General features: G+C 47.9%; 1 protein-coding gene across 41 annotated transcripts in view; it reads right to left on the reverse strand.

Annotated features, from left to right (window-relative positions):
• The window catches only part of SORBS1 (sorbin and SH3 domain containing 1), a 242,569-nt gene that overhangs the window by 61,990 nt on the left and 155,481 nt on the right, over nt 1-25,098 (reverse strand). For 19 of the 41 annotated variants that reach the window (XM_047760535.1, XM_047760533.1, XM_047760537.1 and 16 more), the window contains 7 exons: nt 20,958-21,130; nt 18,568-18,631; nt 16,659-16,733; nt 16,265-16,327; nt 6,543-6,590; nt 6,289-6,418; nt 3,616-3,730 (listed from right to left, as the gene is read on the reverse strand). In XM_047760535.1, the coding sequence (XP_047616491.1) occupies nt 3,616-3,730; nt 6,289-6,418; nt 6,543-6,590; nt 16,265-16,327; nt 16,659-16,733; nt 18,568-18,631; nt 20,958-21,130 (668 nt within the window). The remainder of the gene's footprint in view (nt 1-3,615; nt 3,731-6,288; nt 6,419-6,542; nt 6,591-16,264; nt 16,328-16,658; nt 16,734-18,567; nt 18,632-20,957; nt 21,131-25,098) is intronic. The other 22 variants (XM_047760565.1, XM_047760540.1, XM_047760556.1 and 19 more) reach the window with 3 other exon arrangements.

Raw genomic sequence — 25,098 nt, forward strand, 5'->3', positions numbered from 1 at the left:
CTTTTAGCCACATTACTGCACCTGATCCTCTCACCCAATGCTTCAGTAAGGCTGCAGGCCAGAAAGTAACTCTATTTCACAGACGAAAACACTGTGGTTCAGGAAGGTGACATGACACCCCAAGACATAAGGCAGAGTCAGAATTGGAACTCAGAACTCAGACCCTGCATTTCCTAGTCCAGGGCTATTTACATTGCTCAGACAGCCCATGAGAAGGGGGCAGGCCCACCAAGTCTGCCAATGATGCCAAGAGCCAAGAGGGCCACCTCAAAAACTCGAAAAGGAACTCAAGGGGATTGTAAACTGGGAAGAAACCAAGTGGGGTACATCCTCTTATTTGTCACTTCCGAATATCTATCCATAATAACTATTTTAATGCCTGTCCTTCCCACTACACCTTATGGGAGCGGGGGCCCCAATGTCTCTCCCAGGGCTTGGCACATAAAAGTTATTCTACACGGCTGACCCTTGCACAATGCAGGGATCAGGGATGCCTGCCATCAAAAATGCAAGTAAAATTTATAGTCGGCCCTCTATAGGTGGGTTCCAGTGCACCCACAGATTGAACCAACCTCAGATCATGTGGGGCTACAGTATTTACTACTGAAAAGAATCCACGTATATGTTGACTTTGGGAGTCCCCTTCGTGGTTCAGTAGTAATGAATCTGACGAGCATCCATGAGGATGCAGGTTTGATCCCTGGCCTCGCTCAGTGGGTTGGGGATCTGGCGCTGCCATGAGCTGTGGTGTAGGTGGCAGACACGGCTCAGATCCTGCATTGCTGTGGCTGTGGTGTGGGCCAGCAGCTGTAGTTCTGATTTGACCGCTAGCCTGGGAACCTCCGTATGCCTCAGGTGCGGCCCTAAAAAGACAATAAATAAATAAATAAATAAATAAATAAATAAATAAATAAATAAATAAATAAATACATAAGTTGACTGTGTAGTTCAAACCCGTATTGTTCGAGGGTCAGCGGTGTCTCTCTCTCTCTCTCTCTCTCTGTGAGTGTGTTTGTGGAAATGAGCTGAAGTTCAGTTCTATAAGGACTCTGGAGCAAAGTAAGCCAGCCTAAAAAAAAGCCATTTCTGACAAAGCAGCTCTCTGATGCCAAGGCCAGAAGAGAAGAAAATGCACTCGTACTATGATAGGAGGGGGCCCAGCAGTTATGAGGAACTTCATGTGAGTTTGCCAAACAGCTGAATAGGTCAGCAAGGCCGTGGACCTCCCGGGGGGATGCCCAAGGCAGCACACGTTGCTCTGCCTGGGATGCTGGGGGTTGGCTCCGGGGACAGGATGAGCTCTAAGGCAGCTTTCCAGGCTACCCTTCAACCCCTCCTGTGAGCAACACAGATGTGCCTGTGAGGTCACGGTTTCCATTAGCACCTCCAACTGGGGAAAAAAAATGGGGGACGGGGAGCAGATTTTTCTCACCCCTAAAAGGAGATGTGCATCTCTGAGGGCAAATTTAATAGAGTCTACATTTGTCTCTAGTTAGTATATGTATCCATAGTTAACAACAGCCAGAAAAAATGTGTGTGTGTGTGTGTGTGTGTGTATGGTGATGGTAACGACAACAACAAAAATCGTGTGTGTGTGGGAGGGGAGGGTGATGGCAGTGATGGATGGGAAAGGAAGGGGTTCCTCAAAGTCTGGCAAAACAGAGCCTGGGTACCAAAAGACAGGACCCCCAGACCACTGAAACTCACGTTCCAACTTGCCTGTTCATGTGGCAATGATAGCAGAAAGAAAAATTCCCAAATAAAGGACTAATTCAACCTCTGTGAAGAGTAGACTGTGCAAAGAGGATTCGGCGGAAATGCCTCTCTAAAAGGAAACATTTCTCTTTGGAAAGAACAGGGCTAAATGGAGGGGAAAGGCGCTCCATGAAAACAGTGATGGACAATGAGGTTCCTCCCTGGCCCGCCTCTGGGGTCATGTCCCTAACTGGGTGGGCACAAGGACTTCTGGTGTGGGACACCCAGATGGCACTGGGCAATCCACGTGTACGGTCACCACTACCCTCCAAAGAGGGCCCCCGGGGCTCTGTGTGCTACTTTTCAGGGTTTGTAAGATGAATATAAACAATCCCAAGGATTGTGATATGGAAGATATTGTGACCATTGCATTGCCAATGAGAAAAACAAAACTATGCTGGGTTTCCCCCCCGCCCCCTAGTTTGGAACAGTGGTCAAATTATTAAGAACCAAGAAAGGAGGAAACAAAGCAGAAATGAAGGGGCCAGCCTTCAGTAAAAGCAAGGACCATCTATGAACAATAATATTGCCAAAACCAAACACCCAAAGGCCCACAGGGTCTAAAATCACTGAACTGTCCTGATATGTGCTGGTGCATCCTGGCTTGTGATTCAAGGGTTGGGAACATACTCAAAGGATATGGCTTTCTTTCTAGGAACACCTGCGGGGAAGGTTACCTTCTAACAGAGAGAGAACCTCCAGCTCCAGAAGGGTGGAGCCAGAGGGAACATTCTCTGTACCTCTCGGAACTTTCAGCTTAAAATAACTGGGGGTGCACAGTACGTGCTGAAGAGTGACAACTCAAACACTTCTGTGAACTGCTGAACCTTTTTTTTCTAATTAAAATGACGTATCCCTTTGTGCTTTTAAAGATGTCACCTTCTTATTTTAGTACCAGCCAAATCAATTATTCCTTAAAAAACACGTAGAGCAAGAGAGGTGGAGGGAGAATAATTGGAGCCCGCATTTCAGAGGCTGACTTATTCGGGACTCAGGACTCGGTGTGGTAGCTGCATTTTAATAAGAATCAATCCCCAGCACGCTAATTCCATCCCACTGGCAGGGCTGGAGGGCTGCTGGGTTTATGGAGCTCTGGAGGATCCCTTTAACCAGGAGCAGAATCCTGAACCCAGCTTTTTCTAAGGAAGGGTGAATAAAAGGAAGCATGATCGGCAGATATGGAACTAATTAGTTTGTAAAAATTCTCCGCTGCTTCTCCAGGGTGGCCTGCTACGCCCGTACAGGCAATTTTCCCCACTGATAATTACTTGGCCACATGAACTTGTGTAGGAAACCATCAACCACATTGAATGTGAAATCCGTCCTCTCTCTTGCACTTGTCAGAAAAGGAAGAGCTAAAAGGCAGAGTCTAACAGCCTGGGGCTTTTTATTTTTTTCCCAAGGCACATCATCATGTTAATCATTTGGCTTTTAATGATGTACTAGAAACTCCTACAAAATGTATGCATGTTCAAGTAAGAGTCACCTAAAAAAACCCAAACCAACCCCACTGTAGTCCGGTTAGTAAGAAGCCTGATTAAACAAATGGTTAGAGGGTTTTTAAAAAGACAGCAGCAAAATCTATCTTTACATTAGAAAATTTAAAATTAGTGAAAACCATGCACAGAAAGAGCAACAAAGCCACACTGAGAGGATTCTTTCAAAGCAGAGCCTCGGGACTTATTTTGTGAACACCTGCAAAATCAAGAGGGTCAAAATACTTCATTTTTTTTTTTCCCATTGTCATCTCAACAAAGCACATCTATCTCGAGGGAGAAAGAATGGCATCCAAGTGCACGAGGCATCGGATTGAGGGGGTGGCGGGCAGGGTGAGACAAAGGACCGTGAACAGCACATTACCATCTTTTCGTTGGTCAGCACAGAGGACTTGCCCGGCTGATAGTCGTAAATGCTTTTGGGCTCCGCGCGGTATTTTCTTGTATCCACTTTCTTATCGGGGGGCTCCCAGTCGTTTCTGCAGAAAGAAAATCCTATTAGAGCTACTTTCATGAAAATTGGCATCCGACAGGTCCCACGTTGGCTGACTGCAGTCTAATCAAGGAATTGCTGTATCCAAGGTGCGAGATCAGACTCAGCGCAGAGCACTTAGTTGTGCGGGTTTCGGGTCTTCAAACAACCCGTTGGATCCCTGTGTTCACTTCACAAAAGGCTTGAGGTATCCTGGGCTCACAACCAGGGGCCGGGAAGCAGTGAGAAGAGAAAGGAGGCAGCGGCGGCAGCAAAGCTTGCGCTGGAAAAAATCCTTCACCTTGCTCTGCTCGTGTGAGCTTATCATTCCCCAAACATGCCTGTACTTCCCACTCATGCTATGCAGTGAGAGAGAATGCAGGTCCCAGAGCCAGTGGGCTGTGGCTCCCCCCATTACAGCACTTTCGAGCTAGGTGACCTGGGCCAAGCACTTCGACCTTAGTCCTCCCATCTGAAAACGGGGTTGGTGCAAGGATTAAATGAGACAGTGTGTCTCAGCATATAAATCACGGAGCAGGTCACCTGGCCCAGAGTAACCACTCAATAAGTGGTATCTGTTCTTAGAACCATGGCCTTCGCTACTCCGCACTCCACCCCAGTAATCACCCAAACCGCAGCCTTTGCAACAGGTACTAAACCTGGTCCAGTGAGGGGTTTCAGAGGACATGGAAATTCATGGAGATTGTGTGCAAATTGTTAATGCAAGCACATTTTTAAAATATTTTATTTTTTGCAGCATGTGGAAGTTCCCAGACTAGGGATCAAACCTGCCCCACAGCAGTAACAATGCTGGATCCATAACCCACTGAGCCACCAGGGAACCCCAATGTATGCACACTATTGCATTTGGCACTGTGACAATATTCAGTTTTTCCTATAAGGCTATAAACTTCTTGAAGGCAGGGATGATGATTTATATATGCTTATATATTCCAGGGCATCTGGTCCAACGTGCACACAGAATGCACCCAGTAGGTGCTTGATGAATGCATTTGTAAGGATTCATGGGTACACCCAGCCTTCCTTTCAAATTAATTACCAAACTCCCCAGGCAGATGCCACTTACCCATATGTGGAGTTTATACAACAGCCATTCATTTGTCTATGAAGATGGAAGAAGTGTAGAGGTGTGACACTGGGTGTGAATTTCAGGGAAAAATGAATAGTTCGGCCAGAGCCTTCTTTGTATAGAGAAGTGATGGAAGACTGCAGAGGGCTTAAGAGTCAATAAAAGACCATTGGGTCCTTCCATGTGGGCATTAAGAGATGACTGTCATCACTACAACCAGTCCGAGCCTTGTGTTTTGATAATGTACTTGCATAAATAATAGATATTTAGGAGTTCCCTCTGTGGCACAGTGGGTGAAGGATCCAGTGTTGCTGCAGCTGCGGCATTGGTTGCAGCTGTGGCACAGGTCGCAGCCGTGGCTCAGGTTCAATTCCTGGCCTGGGAAATTCCATGTGCCATGGGTGTGCTCCAAAAGGAAATAAATAAAGATGCTACAAACATCCAAGTGCAAGTTTTCATGTGGACATAAAATCTTCACCTTCTTTGGGTAAATATCAAGGAGCACAAATGTTAGATTATACAGTAAGAGCAAGTTCAGCTTTGTAAGACACTGCCCAACTGCCTTGCAATGTGTCCATATCATTCTGCGCTCCCACTAGCCAACGGATGAGAGATCCTTTTGTTCCACATCCTCACCGGCATGTGATGTCAGTGTTTTGGATTTGGGTCATTCTAAAACGTGTATAGTAGCATACCATTGTTGGCATAGGTCGCAGCTATGGCTTGGATTCCATCCCTAGCCTGGTAACTTTCATATGCTGAGGGTGTGGCCGAAAAAAAAAAAAAGGTATTTAAAAAGTGTGGCTTCTTCTTAAAATTATATTATCTGCTATGGGTCCCATCAGTATGCACAAAGAGTATCAAAATACATGCCACATCTCACAGCTAAGATGTCTCTTGTGCAAAGGTAAAAAGTGATAATAATTATTGTCAGTATTATTTAAGCCCATACTCTAAGCAAGGCTACTGGAAATATGACATGCCTAACCTTATTTTAACCTTGCAACATCCCTAGGATTTTTTTTTTTTTTTTTTGGTCTTTTTAGGACCCCACCTGTGGCATACGGAGGTTCCCAGGCTAGGGGTCAAACTGGAGCTATAGCCACTGGCCTATACCACAGCCATAGCCACAGCCACCACCAGATCCAAGTCTCGTCTGCGACCTATACCACAGCTCACGGCAACGCCAGATCCTTAACCCACTGAGCAAGGCCAGGGATCGAACCTGCAACTTCATGGATGCTAGTCAGATTCGTTTCTGCTGAGCCACAACCAGGAACTCCTGCATGTAAAAGTTGACCCCATTTTATAGAAGAGGACATTGAGACTCAGAAAAAACAAGTCTCTGCTAATAAGTGACAGAGCAGGGATTCAAAGCCAGGTCTGAGTCCTGGCTCCAGTGCCGCCTGACCCAGAGAGGGAGGCAGTACCTCACTGGCAGACTGCGTGTGAGTTTAAAGTCACAGGGCACTTACCTCTCTGGGCTTGACTTTAGCGAGGAAGAGCGTGTGGGGAGGGGAAGCGTGGCCGACCTCTTAACTACCTTCTCACCGTCAATGTAGTTCATCTCACTTTTTGAGCGAGGCACAGAGAGGGGAGATTTGGCTGGAGAAGGAAAGTGGGTGCAAAAGACCTTTAAAACGGATGCAAACTGAAAATAGGAAGAGGTCTGTCCTGGTCCACCGCCCTCCCTTCCTCCCCAGCAACCGAGAAATTCGAAATCACTTACTGTCTTCAGAAAAGGAGTATCGAGGAGAGTACAGGTCTGAGTCATCATCTAGTGAACAAAACAAGAGGCAATCAGGCAAAATCCAGCGGCGGTAAGAGAACCGAGAGACCCCCGCCCCCCTGCCCCGCAACCGCCACCATCCTGCCCCAGCGTCCAGCCCCACCAGGGAGCCCAGAGGACAGAGGAGCAGCCAAGCACCAGAAGCTACACCACGGCCAACCACAGTCCCAGCTCGGTCTGGGGAGTCCACGCGCCCAACCTGCAGGAAGTTGGACTCATGAGGTCAGGAAGGTGCACTCATGATGCCCTTGGAGGACTCTGCTCTGGGCACCCAGAAACCCACGGGGACAAACAGCGAAAGGTCTTCTCGAGAGGATCCCCACAAGCAAAGCTGGTTCCCAGTCCAGCTGAGGGGAAAACAGGGGCTGAGATCGAGGCCTGGGAGCTCACGCTATCTCTGGTCTATCATCCTGCTGAGTTTCTCAGAGTCCTCAGACCCACGGGGTGGGATGGGGAGGCCCAGAGGTGTGTTTGGCACTCCCCAGCTCAGCTGCAACCTGTTTTACACACGAAGCTTCCGGATACGATACCATTCGGCCAAGAGGAACTGTAGCTAAGAAAACAGTCTGAGAAACCCCTCATCCTCGTGTGTTTTGATTCCACCTCAAACTGGTTCCTCCAGGAGCTTTCTCCCCCACCCCACAGGCAGATGAGGTTCGACATCTCTGCAAAGCTGCCACTCGGGGTAAGTGGTTTAAGTTGGACCCTGGAGAAAATCAAACTCACATGTTTCCGTGGTGGAGCTGGCTCTCTGATGGTACAGCACAGGTTCCCTAAGTAAGCTGAACACTGCCCGGGGCGCTAAAATGCACAGAACCAACTCGGGACTGAACCCCTTCATGGAAGTGCCTGCACTAAACTACAAATGAGACCCCAGGTTCATGCACAGGATCAGGTGTTTCTGCTGGGACCATCCTGGAAACCCAGGAGATTTAGTCCCTACCTCCACGATGATCCCCCCCCCAAAAAAACTTTTCTCCAAGACTTCCGCTGAAACAGTCAGTCTTCCCCATTTTCCAATAGCTCGCTAACCCAACTTCAGAATGCATGAATATGTCATGAAACCCAACGCCTTCCCTTCAAACAGCTTTAACAAAGCACATGAACCAACCTGCAAAGATAAGTCAAAGAATCCGAGGTGACAGGTTGATGGCTAAAGGGTCAGTCAAGTCCCTGTCTCCATGCAAGTCATTTTAAGTTTCAGAGCAGAAAAGGCAAGAACATTTTTATAAACTGTTAATAAAGCTAACATGGCTATTATTTTCAGTGTTGTTCAAAAACAGCCTATGTCTCCCTCTACCTCCCCTCTCCTCTCCGTCCCAGCCTATCTGTCTGAAAGCCTTCAGTTTTCAAGCTCTTTTTTCCTCTCTCTCTCCTTTTTTTTGTTGATAATGACTAATTCTTATCCTTAGAAGCTGAACGGGGCTTAAGGTTTTTCTACCAATATAGCCAGCCAAGCCTTTCCCTGCTATAAATGGATCGTGCCAGTTTATTTATGTTAACTTTTGAAAACAGGGCAGAAGCAATCAAGTGGGATCCAGAAATATACATTTTAGAGTACTGCCTTGAAGAATTTTGTGTTGCTTGTCATTTTTTTTTTTAACAGAACTTCTGACTATGGTAATGACAAAATGCCACAGCATCAAATAAAACTAAAAATCAGCTGGGATTGCAGAGATTGGATTGGCGAAAATGATGCCTGCTGAAAGAAAAATTAGCTTAGATAGGAACCAATGCAGGCACTGCTTCAAATCCAACCTAACATTTTTTTTTTGTCTTTTGTTGTTGTTGTTATTGTTGTTGCTATTTCTTGGGCCGCTCCCGCGGCATATGGAGGTTCCCAGGCTAGGGGTCAAATCGGAGCTGTAGCCACCAGCCTATGTCAGAGCCACAGCAACGCGGGATCCCAGCCGCGTCTGCAACCTACACCACAGCTCACGGCAACGCCGGATCGTTAACCCACTGAGCAAGGGCAGGGACCGAACCCGCAACCTCATGGTTCCTAGTCGGATTCGTTAACCACTGCGCCACGACGGGAACTCCCAACCTAACATTTTAACTCAAAACCCTGCAACTCTGAATCATGGAGAAATTACAGCCTAACTGCAGATGGGTTAGGTGAGGGTTAATTTATAACTATTACCGGGTTCTTGAGGTAAGAAGCAAAGTTTTCCTGGGGGAAAATGGCATTTAAATATTCAAAGATTTAAAAAAAAAAATTCTCAGCGCTCTAAAAATTTTCACTCCCTAGAGCTTTCTAATGTGAAATTCTAGGAGACTTATTAAAGGAAAATGAGAAATAGTTCTTCTGAGATGGAGGGGGGGATAACAGAACGGCTTGGGGAGTTAATCTGTGTATTTTGAAAGTTGGAAGAAATAGAAAAGGTGGAGGCTTGATGGCAACAGAGAAGTTTGAATGACAGACATTCTTAAAGCTATTTCTTGTTTGGTGTAGGTGGAAAAAGAGACCTCCCCCATCCCAGGCTAGCACATGGCAGAAGTGTCTCACTGAACAAGCTTTTCATGTTTTTCTCAGTGTCCATGGGAGCAGAGCTGACATGAGGATTTTAGTTTAGCGCCTTTCCAGTGGGCCAACTGAAGGTGCACAGATTCATTGGAAAATCGGCAATTAGGACAAGTTCCAGGGAATGTGTAATTTATTCTTTTAATTTTTTCAGGTTTTGTCTTGCAAATCTAATGGAAGAAATATGTACCTACATTTATGAATAAAAATAATAGCTGCCCCCATTATTGAGGGCCTCATAGGAATGGTAATTTACTAATATTCCCTCATTTAATCCTTGCAAAAACTCCTGGAGGTATGTAAATATCTTATCTTAGAGACAAAGAAATTAAGGCCCAGGAAGGTTAAGAAAATTTGTTCCTCACAAAGCAGGAACAGGCTCAAGAGTTCAAGGTCCTTGGTATACCACCTCTCGGCTCTGTGTGGGAGGGAGGGGGCTTTGTTCTATCCTTCACCCTGGCCTCTTTTGCCAGATCCCTGGGAGAACTGGGGCTATTCCACAGGTTGACTTCTAGCCCTGGAAGTCTTTGCTCTATTTTTCTACATCACTCCCTCCCTGGGGACATTTCAGCAAGTTTTCTGAGTTACCCCACCAACACTTCTGACTCTCCTCCAGCTCTTCTCCAGGGAAATGGGCAAAACTGAGTTACTCTTGCTACATCTTTCACTTGCCGCTTCTCTGAACCTTCTCCTGGCAGGCCAAGTCTGCCCTGAGGCCGGTGGGGGTGCCACTGGAAATTCCACTGAAATGGGAAAACTGGGTGTAAGGTTGACCCTTCTGCGTGTCTATACGCTAGAGCTGCCAAACAGGTGTGCTCAACCATAGTTAAGAGACACTGAAGGAGATGTTTCTCAAATTGATAGGAACACAGACATTGCCCATGAAAGCCCGATTTCCCTACTTCTCCAAGAGCCCTTTCAAAGAATGTCCTAGAGGTTCGGTGGAGTCAGGATCTTGTGATTCCTTTTTTTTTTTTTTTGTCTTTTTAGGGCCATACCCTTGGCATATGGAAGTTCCCAGGCTAGGGGTCAAATTGGAGCTACTGCTGCCGGCCTATGCCACAGTCACAGCAATGCCAGATCCGAGCTGTGTCTGCGACCTACACCACAGCTCACAGCAACCCTGGATCCTTAACCCACTGAGTGAGGCTGGGGATCGAACCTGCGTCCTCATCGGTATGTTTCTACTGAGCCACAGAATCTTATGATTCTTGCTCATGGTGGAGCCACACACTGACTGTATCCCTCAGAGCCCCAAGCTGCAAACCTCGAACCTCCACAGCGGCGCTCAGAACATCGGGTGCAAGTGACTTCCAGGAAGCTCCAACACTCAGCGGAATTTTCTGAGGAAGAATGACTCACTCCTGGGGCCCTGGATCCCTGCGGGGCTCTGATGTTTGCACACCAGTGAGTGCCCTCTGGGCTGTGACAGACTGTCCTCGGAGGCTCCACTTGGGGACAACTGTGTTCCTAAAACTGCCAGGAGGCACAGGATTGCCTTTTCAACCACAGAGACTTTACATGAACGACAAAAGACTATTGTCGGGTGTGTGTGTGTATGTGTGAGTGTTTAGAATTTATAATCATCTTAAAGACACTGCAGAAAGGGCTGGTTGCCCTAGAAAAAGTGTGTAATTGACCAAAATGGGATGCTGGGCCAAAAGCCGTATTTGCATTAATGGCTTGCCTATATCATGTGTTAGGCCTTTACACTTAAAATAATTTTTTCTCATATCAGTGGCCATCTTTTCCCATTGTTCAAATTAAGTCCTTCTCCTGCTTGACCCCACCCCCACCCCCCACTTAGGATGAGAAAGGATAAAGGGGTCAAGATAGACTCAGACTCCCCACTCCAACAAACCAAAATGTTCCTAAGAAAGAGAAGTATGCAGAGGAGGGTAGAAAGTCTGGGTGGGACTAGAGAGGGAGAATAAGAAAAAGGGGGAGGGGGCAGGATGGTCAGGAGACGTCAGGGAGCTTGAGAGAGGAGCCCCCAAGGCTATGAGCTGATTAGAAGCTGTAGAGAAGCTGCAGAGGATAAATTCAGAGACAAAGAGAAGGTGAAGGCAGCAAGAGAATGGGGTGGTGGGGGGGATGCAGGAAAGGAGCACCGATGTGGGAGGACCACAGGGCTGGGAGACCACTCACCGGCCTCATCTCCCGGCGGGCGCCCCTCCCTTGAAGGTGGAAAGGGACTGGCCGCTGCTCTCTCTCCACTCTCTCGGAGGTCAGATGTGGGCACTTGCTGGGCAGAGGCTTTCTGGGCAGCTCTACTTAGGAGAGCAAAGGGGACCACAGGGGACGTTGCTGCGAGCACTCGGCCCCTCCTCTGGGCAGAGCTCCCTGGAGTTTGAGCAGGAGGCACAGATCCTGGTCAGGCACTTTCTCAGTAGGGCTGTTTGCTTGAACTCAGGCAAAATAAGGCTATTCTTAGAAAGCCTGGAAGGCCAGAAGGAGACCACCTGAACTCAGATACAGAAAGGCCTGGGACAATCAGCCTCCTTATTTCCTGCCTTACTGCATCCTCACCTAGGAACAGGGGGAAAGCTCAACGAGAGGGACCATGGTGACGTGCTATGTCCCCACAAGCCGCCATGCCTGGAGGTGGTGGCTTGAGTCACTTCACCAGGAGGTGGCAGTGGCCACCCTCGGCCTAACAGCCGAGGCATCCAAAAGCAAGGGAGAAAGCTGGTCTCTGGGGTTTCACCCTTGGCTGATATGCTAGCCTTTACCCTGCCAGGGCCAAATGGGTTCTCACTGGCCATGGCCCAGGAACTAAGACACCAGTTACTTGGTTTAGCTGCTAACCTGGAGGCATCATTTGAAAATTTCTTCCATTTTCTTGACTCAAAGCACACCGAGGGAGCCAATGTCATCTGGCCACCAGAGCAGAAAGGCTAGTTCTTTTGAATCTGCCCTCCCCATTCATTCTATATCCAAATCCCGCAAATGCACTGGCAAGTATCACCTTCCCTTTGCTGTCACTAGGAAGAGTGCTATTCCTCCATGCCAGTGGTTCTCAGTCCTGAGCATGTGTCAAGTCGCTTGGGGAGCTTTCCTAAAGCCATATTCCCAGACACCTGCTAGGAGACGCTGGCTCAGCCGAGTGAGGCATGACTGCCTCAGAAGCAGGGCCAGCTAGAGGCCTGGCGTTAGGCCTCAGAGAGCCCATGGCAAAGGGGACAAGAAAGGACACAGAGGGTAGCCCGAGAGGGAAAGGAATCAGCTGGGTTAATAAGAGCCCCAGTCTAGGGGGCCCCAGAGACCTGCATTGGAATGCTGGCCTTGCCCCCTGGCTGTGTGACCTTGCACAAATTACTTAACCTTTCTGAGCCTCACTTCCTTTACTGACAAAAATGAGGACGGATCTCATGGGGTTGCTGGGAGGATAACAACGAGCTAACAATTGTGACGCACCCAGCACAGAGCCTGGTATACAGTAAGGGCTCAATAAATGGCAGGGATGGCACAGTCACTGTGGTGGTTGTACTATTATTATTAGGATCATGACTGTAAGCTGCTGAGGTGCGAGCCACCATGCTGCTGCTGTTTCCTAAAGCAGGAGGTGGCAGTGGCAGTGGTGGCGGGGCTTCTGCCGCTGTTTCTCCACTGTGTATTCCTCTCACCCCTGTCTCAGGAGCAAACCATGGGAGGGATGTCTAAAGACTCAGCCAGGCAGCTTTCCCCTGCCCCTGCTCCTCAGGCCAGGATGCAGTGGTGGGAGGGGCTGGCTCCAGCCTCTAAACCAGCATCCCCCTCCCTCCTCCCCCACAGTCAAAATGACCTAGAGCATCTCAGAAGCTAAGAAAGGATGGGCACCTTTCAGCAAGAGACTGGAGTGTGAGTCATAGACGAGTAGCTTCGGGTCAGAGAGGAAGGAATGATGATGAGAAGAGGGTGGGTCGAATGAAGGTTTAAAAGGAAAAGAAAGCACAACGCAGGTGCTTAGCCTTACTTCAAAGTTTTTCCCAATGGGTATCTAGTAAATTATTTTTATTTCTGATAAGCTTTCAGGGGCCAGGGTATACAGAGAAATTACAGAAATAAGTCTTGAACTCATTCTGCTCTTCCCAAATTTCCCAGCCCTAATTCCTCCTAATGCCCCCACGAAATCAGAAGTAATCAGAAGTCACATTGCTCCTGTCCCACAGAGGGGTCCTAAAGATTATAAAATGATTACAAGCGCCTGCTCCTTGTTGGAATTTGCAGGCTTTTCTTTAAAAGTACTTTTTAATTCTATCTTCTGAAAGTCTGGCCAGAAGTTTATTTTTTCAGTGTAGCTGGGCAGTGGTGGCCGAGCTGACATAAATGTTCATGGAGTCCTTTACTATTTAGGAGAATCAGCTTTGAGACACTTAACATATCTTTTTTTTATACAGTATAATCAGCTAGAACTTAAACAAAAAGCACCAGACCTTAGGGGAGGTTCTGATAGGTTTACTGCAAACAATTCTAGTTTCAAATTCTGAGGTCAAACAAAACAAAACAAAAAAACCCTGAAACAAGGGTGTCCTCCCCACAGGCAGGGGACCAACTCCAGAATGACAGCTCACATCTCTCAGTAAATCTATTTTTCCATGCTCACGAAAATCTACGGGCAGAGCCTGCCTCGGTGAGGTGCTAATCTGTCTTTAACACCTTTCTCTGAAAGGCACAATTCATCTTTCCCATGTTAAGAAGGATGTGCAGCTCCCAAGGCCACCTGAGGGCTGGAGCAGTACCAAGGACAGAGCTGAGGAGGCCTGGCCGGAACGCACAGACACCAAGACCACAAGCCAGAGAATCTCTTATTACTTAAATTAAAATAAAAATGCGTTAAAGTGACCGAGCGCCAACATTTCACTCATTTGTGAAAAGCCTTCATCTAATTGCCTCCCATCTGGGATCCACGTCTAGCTCTGTCATCGAGGCAGGAGTGGGGGTGAGATGAAACCTACCCTACTTTTAAAAAGCCTCCAGGGGGGAAGACTTCTTAGAAACTTGGGTTAAAGTCTACTGGGTTAAAGTCTAATCATCTTGGTTATTATGAATCTTTTATGTCCAATCTAATTTTATCCTCTTTATCCTTTAAGACAATTTCTTCCTTTTTGGTCTTGGAGAATAAAAAATAAGGTCAGCTTTGTCGGTTATAAGTAAGAGTTATCATGCCACCCCTTACTGTCAATGCCTCAAGGTAAATATCCCCTTGGTCCCCTTGGCCTGGCTTGACAGGTACCACCAAGCAGGTGTCACTAGCGAGAGCTGCTCAGTGCAGCAGCTGAGGACAGGGCAGCTCTGGGTGTGAGGCCAGAAGAGAAACCCTATCTTCAGCTCAACAGGCAGGCTGACTGGAAGCTGCTGACGCTGCCTGTGACAAGCCTAAGGCATTATTCCAGTCCAGCAGGAGTCACTGCTCTTCTCCACAGGACTCCTCTGGGTGGCCTTCCTCTGGCCGCACTTAGAGGATTCCACACCGTCAGGCATGCTGGTCATCTTCCCCAGAAAGGAATCCTATCTTACGTGTGGGTTGGGTTCTCACGGCCAAAGACAGAACAGATCAAAAATTGCATTTGATCAAAATTAACACTTAAAAAAAAAAAAAAGTCTGACTCATCCAGTTCCGTCCGTTGTTTCTGAAGCAATGCTTCTGGTTGGAAGCAGCAGCTCAAGATAAAAAGACTAGGTTATCCCAAGCCAGACAGACTCACACTGGAAGGAAGGAAGTCACTGATGAAAATCACCAGCTTTTAGTTTTTTAAGTCTGGGTTCGTCTGGTAGACTCTTCTTTTTGTTCAAAATAGGCTCCAGGCATGAAAGTGTTGGAAACTGCTGACTAGCACATCACACCAAGACCAAAAACGGAATATGGCATTTTACTAAAACTGTATCTAACACATCCCAGCATGTCATCTCATAGATGTCAAGTGATCATTGATAGTTTTGGTGACTGATTGAATGGATGACTCTACCAAAGATGAGAAGCACTGGGCAGGATGGTCTGCTGAGCTAATTAGAATAGAGAAGCACTGAGGTGGGGGCTGCCATGGGCTTCACCCCCTAGGAAGGAACTCTGATTCTGGGGTCCAAAGCCCTCAGCCCCCGACATTCTCCAGGCAGGTACTGGGGACCTACTGGGTGCCAGCAAGCTTTTCTGGGACCTGCTGGACCCATGCTCTTTCCATTGCCACCACACTGGACATAGTTTGATGAAGCCGCCTCGTCTAATTCCCTGTCTGACATGACCTTTGGAGAACAAAGGACACATCTTATTCATGGCACTACCCTCAGCTCCAAGGTGCTCATTGCTGCTCGAATGAATGAGGCTCAGAGCACGCAACATCTCTCCTGGAAAAGCATTTCATGAAAATGCCTCCTGCACTCCCCATGCCGGATCACTCATCTAAAGAGCAGACGATCCCTACAGCTAGAATAACATTGCCTTTTACTCAACTTTTAGAGCCCTCTGTGACACCTCAACACTTTACCCCAGAAAAGAATTCTCTTCTAGGTACAAGGTGGCCATCCTCCCCCAGCAGGTCCAAATTCCGAGCCAGCTCTCTTACAAAAAGGTTTCTGGTTTGGCCCAAACCCTGATTTTCAAGAGATGATCGTCTCCCACCATGACGGAATCCTGTACCTGGACGGCCTCTGCGAGAATTCCCTACCAAGGAGCTACACCTGGAGATACATCCATGATAAGGGGAGGCCCAGTGAGGAGTTAGCTGCACACATGGGAACCAGGGAATCTTTCTGTGGCTGATGCTGGCACGTCCACGTCCTGCCTATCAGCCATAATGACTCAGCTTCCCCGAGTCACGCATGGTCCAGCTGCCAGCATCACATGACCACCCCCAAAACAGAGCCCGCGTTGGCCGGACACTGGCAGCTTTTCCCAGAGCCCCACCTGCTCAAAGCATTCTAAGTAGGCCACATTGGTTACCCCATTAATCATGTAAACTCCCAGGGAATAGGATTAAAATACCATTTGGATAGACTCCAGTTACACAGTCAGGGAGGAGCCAGAGAAGAGCACAGAACACAAGGCTGGAAGGAAGCAAAGGATGGCGAGACAGCTCTTAGCCACCAGGAGGAACCCCCGGGTGAAAAAGAAAGTAACAGCACCGGCACAAAGAGAGGCACACGATTGTCCTTTAATTACCTTCGGATTTAGGACTAGGAGTAGATGCAGGAAACTGGTAGGTAGGAGTGTAAGGATTGTCCTCTGTAGCAGAGAAAAGCAGTGGGTTTTGAAACTCTCCACCACAAGGTGGAGGAGGTGACCATCTCCCAGTGACTCTTTCAAATGACTGATTACCTATTTTAGTGTTATTAAAAGCACACGGCATCACACACTTGAAAAGAGATTAATGAATTAGAAAGGACTTAGTTATTTGAATAGGGCACGTCATGCAAATGAGTGAAACAAAATTTCCGCCAACCAAAAATGACTACCAAAAGCAAAATCTAAAAGCCAGATCTTATTCCTATAACGGAACTAAAAGAATTAAGTTATGGCTAGGACAACAGACAGGCTGGGTCTAAGTTCATGGTACCTTCAGAATTTTGCTGGATTTCAGGAAGTTCAGGGAATTTGTACGTAGGGAAATAAGGGTTTTCTTCAGGAGTGTCTAGGCAGAGGAGCAGGTTTGGGAGAGAGAATAGAGGAAAATACAAATGGAGAGAATGAACGAATAGGAATCCACACACAATTTAGGCTCCTTGAATTCTGGAATGTACTAAGCTTCACCAGTGATGTGAAAGAAATTCGAACTGCTTTTAAAAATCCAGTCCTTTTGCCTGAATTACTGAGACACATCTAAAGAGACACTATCATTTCTCTTCTTGGACAAAGAATTGCATATACATGGGCTCCAGTAAACAAGAGGTATTTACCAAAAGCTTCAAATGTTCACCTTTTAATAGGCAAAAAAGTGAAGTATGCTAATAAATAGCATGCGAAGAAAATACTGCCGCAAAATGATTTTTTTAAAACACATCAAAAGCTTGTGCTGTAGACATTAGAATCAGGGCAAAAAAGCAGATTCTTAATTTTTCAAATACCTCTGCTGAGGGCCAGTAGTTTTGCTCAGAACCTGTAACTGAGGTTGAGTTAGCAGCTGTGACATATGCGAAGGCAGAATTACATATTTTTCACATAGGCACCTGTGTCCCGGCAGTGGGGCTGCCAACGCTAGGTCTAAAGGTGAGAGAGACACAGACTGCTGGAGGAAATGGACACTGGCTTTAGAAGTGACCAGCAGAACTGCCACCATCTGATCAGAGCCAGCAAGTAGCATCGCCACCGTGACTGAACTCATCTACCTCAGAAAGAGTAAATTTACTCTTGCCTCAGAAACACTAAGTACTGAGCATCTCTATATTTAAACAGTTGGAAGAGGGGCACCCCAGGGTCATTCTGAACACTGCAGGGGCTAATCAACAGTGGTGTTAGCTGGCATCCATAGCTATTCAGAGATACTGGTCATCCGTGGCCGAGGCCAGCCCTGACCAGAATGCTTTTACTTTGCCTTCATGTGTCATCTGTGCCAGGCGGCCAGACTGGATTTGGTCTCAGGGAAGGACAGGATGCTTGGTCCGCAGGAGGAGTGGTACCCTTCCCAGGATGCACCTGCATCCCTGCCCATCAGCTGACTGGTGGCACAAGCAGACCGGAGCAGTTGGGGTCGCAACCTGCCGGAGCACTGGCCGGGGGGTCTCCCACCATGCTGGGTCCCCTGCTGGCAGCAGCGGGCCTCTGATTTGGAAGCAACTACTCTCCCAGCTTGAGCGGGCTTCGGGGTGTCAGCTCTTGACTGGCTCTCGGGGCCACTTGCCAAGGGCTGGCTCCCAGCTGGGGAAGATGACTTTTCCTATTAACCCCACCATACAGGTGCACCCTGCCTCCTCCCACACAAGGCAGAAGTTGCTCTCATTTGGACCATGCACCAGCCCTCAGAGGAAGGGGAGGACAGACACAGAGAGAGAGAGGTACTTGACTGGCCCAAGGTCACAGGAGAGCTTGGGGGTCTGAACCCAGATGAGATTAGTTTGTAACTCCCTGCTCATGCCCTCTCAACTCGCTCTGCCTACAAGGCAGTCATGGGCTGACACCGGGAAGTGCACCTAAAGCCAGAAGCAGATGGGAGTCGAAGATGCTCGCATCCCAGGCAGGCAGAGGTTCAAGGGCACAGGCAGAGTGCCGGGCTCAGCCTGCTGCATCCCCAACATGGGGCAGGGGGGGAGACTTGGGAGCCAAACTCTGCTCCCACACATGGGGCAGGCGCACAAGTTCTCCCACCCCCTCGGCTCTGAAAATATATGGCTGGGCTCAGGCAGGCCAGGGCCTAATGAGGTCAAGCTGCAGGGCATGGGCTTCCAGCATCCTGGGCACATGAGTTTCAGTTCTCACCACAACTGTCAACATATGGGCACAGCACAGCTTGTACAAATGAAAATCGGTACCTCTGTTCAGTTTGTGGATCTGTTTAAACATGGTCTTGTACCAGTCTTTGGATCTCTCGGTGTTCTGGGGAAAAACAAAGAGTAAAATAAAAGGGAGCCCTTGGCATGTCTCAGAACTTCCATGATTACAAAACCAAAATGCAAAGTGACAATGATTCAATCAAAACTCACAAACCTCCATTCATCTTGTAATCTCACATTTAAATCTTCTTTAAAAATTTTTTCATTTTATTTTTTTTGCCTTTTTTTAGGGCTGCACCCACGGCATATGGAGGTTGCCAGGCTAGGGGTCTAATCAGAGCTGTATCTGCAGGCCTATGCCAGAGCCACAGCAACGTGGGATCCGAGCCACATCTACAACCTACACCAAAGGGCATGGCAACGCCGGATCCTTAACCCACTGAGCGAGGCCAGGGATTGAACCCACATCTTCATGGATGCTAGTCAGGTTTGTTAACCGTTGAGCCACGACGGGAACTCCAAATCTTTTTTTTTTTTTTTTTAATGCAAAACTTTTGAGAAAAAACAGACAAACCAAGGGATTCACACCTGAATCTGCAGGGTTGACCCAAAGGATGGAGGTTTTGAAAGCAGTAGACAGGGATCCACTTGAAATGTGTCTGCTCTTAAGTAATTTTTTTTAATTTCATTTTTAGAGACAATCTCTCGCCATATACAGATAATTCACTAAAGTAAAGGCTCCTAGAAACATAAGAAACAAAGGGCATTTGCTTCTCAGGCTGTGCCCTCACCCACTTCAGGTTTTTCTGTAGAAGTGCATCCAAGCCACCTTGCAGAGGGCCAGATTTAGCACGCACACATTAAAACATAACCCAATACAGCATCCAATGTTCCCATCCTCACCACAAAGCTGGACTGTTGTTGAAGATAAAAATAAAACAAGGAAGGGGACAGAGAGGTGGTAAGATCAGAGACTCTCACTCCCACTTTACAGATGAGAAAATGTCATCTCGAAAGTCAGAATGAATTGCCTGAGGTCACAGAACTGACGAGAGGTGAGTGGGAGGGCTGCCCAACACGATGGTTAGAGGTAAGGGTCTGGGAGTCAGACAGACCGCTCTGTTACCTACAGATTGTACAGTTCTGGCCAGGTAATCCCTCCTGAGTTCTGGTTTCCTCATCTACAAAATCCGAATGGTATTAGGCTCTACCTTGCACAGTGAATGACGTTTCAACGTGCTGACGCATCCACAGATGGTAGCTGCGATCATGAGTAATAATTCTACGTATTATTATTGTTTTATTATACTTACCATTCCTTAGGACAGCACAGCAGTTCTTTTGAGGCTTGGCCCACTGCTATTTCTTTTCTTTTTTTTTTTTTTTTGTCTTTTTGCCATCTCTTGGGCCACTCCCGCGGCATATGGAGGTTCCCAGGCTAGGGCTGAATTGGAGCTGTAGCCACTGGCCTCCACCACAGCCAGAGCAACATGGGATCCAAGCCGCGTCTGCAACCTACACCACAGCTCACGGCAATGCCAGATCCTTAACCCACTGAGCAAGGCCAGGGATCAAACCCACAACCTCATGGTTCCTAGTCGGATTCGTTCACCTCTGAGCCACGATGGGAACTCTGGCCCACTGCTGTTTCTATCAGCCTCCCGCAATGAGACACAAAAACCTGTCCTCTGCTAAATAGAAATCACAGAGAAACACACAGCAGCTGGTGTTCTGATTCTGGCACATGGAGCCGTGGGATTCCCTGCAATCCAGGTGCAAAGGCGAGGCTTCCCTGGAATTCCAGGGCCTGTAGGAGGCCAAGGGGCCTGCACAGCGGGGAGGGCTGGGACAGAGACCTGCCCTGCTCTGAGGTTGAATCTACTCTGTGGGTCCCTTAGAGGTTCCTACTCTCCCTGGATGGCAGGGGATCTTCCATCAGAGGAACTTCTTCCTGAACCTGCAATGACAGGGAGCCTGAGCCTCTGCCCAGGGTCCTCTACCCCTGGACTACAGCCCAATGATGAAGGAAACAGGGAGGCACTGCCCATGACCTCCTCCTCTTGAACATGCCCACGGCCGAAGCCTCTTGGGAATTTTGCCACAGAGAAAGCATGCTGCCTTTGCTCCACCCAGCATCTCCCCAAACTCATGTGACCAGGAAACAGTTTTCACCTGGATTGAGTAACACCTGACGTATACTTTGGGAGAAGCTATCACACACGGGGCCCAGGATCAAGGTGGCCTCAGGAGGCTGGCATCAGCCCCTGGAGGCTCTGCAGGCTTTGGTGGGCTTGGAGGGTGGACAGTGGCAAGGAGCCTCCTTTTGAGGTCTCTGACACCCATAACGGGGGTTCACATGGACTCAGGGTGTACACCTGTCACTGGCTTAAGACGAAGCCCAAGAAGGATGTCTGAGTCTGTATTCATACCCGGAGTGGGATGCCCACTTCATCCGCAGAAACATCACTTAGGTCCTGAACGCTCTTGGCCACTCGCCTGCTGTCATCCTTCGCCTTCTTTTCAGCAGCCCTGCCGGGGGAAGCGGATTTTTCCTGAGGTGGTGCTGAGTCCTGCTCTCCCACTCTTCTTTCTGAGGCAGGATCTGGAAAAGAAAAGCAATTGTTCGCTGAAGCTCTTCTAGTGGCTCCAAAGCACATCGCCCACAGGAAACCCGGTTAAACGTGTGTTTGCCAATTCTCAGCTGGAAGGAGTTATGCTTAAAGCAGGGGTCAGCCAGCTATGGCCCAGTCCCTGGGTCTTGTAAATAAAGTTTTATTAGAACACAGCCACCTCCTTCATGTGTTATTTACAGCTGCTTGGCCCTACAATGGCAGCACTGAGTAGCTGTGACAGAAACTGTATAGCCTGCAAAGACTGAAATATTTACCATCTGGTGCCCTCATACACCTTTTTTTTTTAGAATTTTTAATTTATTGAATGAAAGAGCCTTTCAGTTCTATAGTGCTCCACAATTTTCAAAAGTTTCGCACACATTGTATGATTTCATATAATCCCAAAATGACCCCTTTTTTCCCCTTACCCCATGTTGCCCATCCCCTCACTGGTAACCATTAGTTTGTTCTCTGTTTCTGTGAGTATACTTCTTCTTTGCTTTGTTCACTAGGTTGTTGCATTTTTTAGGTCCTACATGTATGTGATATCATATGCTATTTGTCTTTCTTCATCCAACTTATTTCACTAAGCATAATATCCTCCAGGTCCATCTATGTTCCCGCAAATGGCAACGGTTCATTATTTTTTATGGCTGAGTAGTATTCCATTGTGTGCATTTATATATATATATATAAACACACATCTTTATTCATTCCTCTGTTGACAGATGCTTAGGTGATTCCATACCTTGGCAACTGTAAATAATGCTGCCCTGAACACTGGGGTGCATATACCTTTTTGAATTTGGGGTTTTGGGGTTTTTTTGGATATATACCCAGAAGTGAAATTGCTGGGTCATATTGTAGTTCTACTTAGTTTTTTTTAAAAGAGATCTCCATACTGTTTTCCAGCCACCTGGTTCAGTGTTTGACAGAGGTTTGTACCTGGTGCTCCAGACATCCAAGAAGTTCTGACTGTTCTAGAAAGTCAGCGGACAGGTAGCCAAACAGTACTTGAAATTTCTTGTCTCATCTGGGGGAAGTCACTTAACTTTTCTGGGCCTCTGTTTTCTTTTCCAAAAATAGGGATAACACTTCACTGGCCAGCTCGCAGCAATGTTGTGAGGATCCAATAAAATAACTTACACCAAGGTGCTCAGAAACTTGTGAACTGCTGAATGCACATTCGCGCTCTTTTGATTCAGAATTGCAAGTCACAGGGCTAATAAACATACCATGTGTGGTCTATAGATCATAAAATTACTCAGCATTTTCTGTTACTCCCAGGCATGTCATTTATTATGGGAGGCATCTACTGAGCACCTGCCAGGTGCTATGCATTCACACGTCTTTCTGAGCCCCGGCCTTCAGAGAGCTGATGGTCTAGCGGGCCATAAGAGCAGGAGAGCCTGCAATGAGCATGGAGGCCACCAGGGCTGACAGAAGAGCCTGCATCCAACTCAGCAGAGGAACTGGGGTTCAACTCAGAGGAGGAGTCAGCCAGACAGACAGAAAGCGAAGGGTGCTCCTGTCAGACAGAATAGCAAAAGCAAATGCAAGGGCCTCTGAACTACTCTGAGCTTATTATGTGCCAGGCACTATGCTAAGTTCTTCACGAACATTATCTCAGCTCATCCTCCCAATTAACTCTATGAGGAAGAAACTATTATCGTCCCTCCATTAAAAAAAAAAAAACAAAAAAAACAGGCAAGGGGAACAAAGCACAGAGAAGTTAAGTAGCCTGCCAGAGGTCACACAGCCAGCACATGGTCAGGCTGAGATTTTTGGTCTAGCGTCCATCTGCCTCCAAAAGTCCTCTCTGACCACATCCTGCTGGCCTCCCTCAAAGGTGGAAACAAGGTTTCAAGCCTGGGAGCTTGGCCTGATCCAAACAGAGAAGTTAGGAAAGGGAACTGGGCTGGGGAAGGCAGGGAGAGGGAGCCGCCTGCCCTGAGACAGGGTAACTTGGAGGAGACAGAGAGACATTCAAGTAGAAATGGCCAGAGACCCTAGAAGAAATCTGGGCGTGGAGCCAGTGAGAGACCCCAGCCGGAGGAGGGCAGTCTTGGCGGAGCCACTGGCACAAAGGTAATGGCTGGAGGCAAGGTGCTGGAGGAGGTTAGTGAAGGAGGTGAGTGACAGCGGACTCAAGGGCCCAAAGACATGCACTGGGGAACATCACAGCCGCAGAGCAAAAAATGATTCCAACAGGGTGCGCCAGAGGGAGAGGAGATGAACTAGGGAGGTACCTGCGAGGTGTCACTGATACCATAAAGACAGAGTTGCAAGAAGGAGAAGGTTCAATGCATGAGAGAAAAAACAAAAAGAAAGAAAGAAAAAAAAAATGAAATGAAATTGAAGGAGAGGAGGCAGCAGGACCTTAGGCAAAAAAAAAAAAAAGTCAATGGGTTCCTCAGGGAGAGCGAATTTCAGGAGGGGAGTGAGGGCAAATGCAAGACTGCAGTGAAAGGGATGAATCTTCGAGTAGGAAGTGGGCCGTAAGTGGGGAGGGAGCTCAGCACGGAAGGAAGGAGTGTGTCAGACAGTAACCAGAGAGGCCAAAGATTAGGGGCACAAAGCCTTAAGGTGGGGAGTCTAACATCCAGTCAGTGAAGCCCTTGGGGTGAGATGGCAGGGGATGTGACCCATTAGGATCTATCCAAGAAGGATCTGTTCATTGATTAAGGGAGAGGGTCTCATCTCTGAGAAAAGGAAATGTGCAGAGTGCTGGCTGGAGGGTACATGGAACATTGGGCCAAGGTCAGAGACATCTGTATGTGTGGAGAAATGCAGGGGGACACTGCCATCAGCCTGCCCAGGTTCACAGTACGCTCAACAGAGTGGCTCTGCCCAGGTTTCAAACAAACTTCTGAAACAAGTATGCATTCTGGGATCTCAGAACAATTTCTAAACATTCTGTGCATGACCCCAGCTTCACAAGCGCTTCAGAAAACCCTGATCCCTGGCATCATCGCCATACGCTTAGGAGGCCACGGATGCAGCAGGAAGCCGGGAAGGGGCGGGGATTCTGAGTCACCAGAGACTACCCTTAATACGGCTCTGCTGAGCACCCCTCCGCCTGGAAAGGCCCAGCCTAAGTGGAATCAGGCAGCAGCAGGTGAGGCTGATTTCAAGCCATCTCGCCTGGGGCTGGGAGATGCTCGAAGTCCTCACTCACTACTGTCATCTCTGCAGAGGAAGATCACAGATATGCCAATCTCAGCATTTCCAGACCCAGAGTAATTCTCAAATTGGCAGGGCAGGTGGCTCTGGCAACAATCACTTAGCTGCAAAACGCACGCTGACAGTCCCTGGATTTGTTCCCAAGCTGCCAGAGTCCTTTGGATCTACACAAATTAGCCCTGAATTATTTTACTTTAGAAGCGTATGATCACGTGATTCGTGATGGCGTGGGTTTCAATATACAGAGGGCTGGACTGCAGCTTCTAAAGAAGAAATGTTTCTTTACAGAGCGAAACCCAAAGTGATACATCATTGTACCACACAGGTGATGGGGCTCCCCTCTGACAGCCAATGGGTTACAGCGAGGCCTTGCTGTTCTTTCTCACAAGGCAAATGCATGGCCTCCTGGAGCATTTCCTTCTGGTTTTATACTGTGCTTTCAAAGGAAGGTCCTAGAAAGGGCTGCTAAATAATGGATGCTGCTGATGACCTGGACAGGGCATCTGTGCTTGTGGGAGGTGGGGAAAGCGTCTCTTTTCCTCACGCTCAAAGCTCTCTCTGTGACTGAGGATCCCAGCCGGGGAAGGGAGGTGTGGCCTCTCGACGCCCAGGGGTGACCCCTTTGTCCCAGACTTGGTTTTCCTGTCTGTCCTCTTGGGACGGGAGCTTCCTGAGGCCAAATCCCATGAGGGTCTCTTTCTTGGAAGAACCTCACTGAGCGTGAAGCCCTATCGAGGTTCAATGCAAAGTCCTGGAAGGGGAGGGAGGCTGGTGG

The sequence above is a fragment of the Phacochoerus africanus genome, chromosome 15 (assembly GCF_016906955.1).
Source record: "Phacochoerus africanus isolate WHEZ1 chromosome 15, ROS_Pafr_v1, whole genome shotgun sequence".
Classification (NCBI taxonomy): domain Eukaryota; kingdom Metazoa; phylum Chordata; class Mammalia; order Artiodactyla; family Suidae; genus Phacochoerus; species Phacochoerus africanus.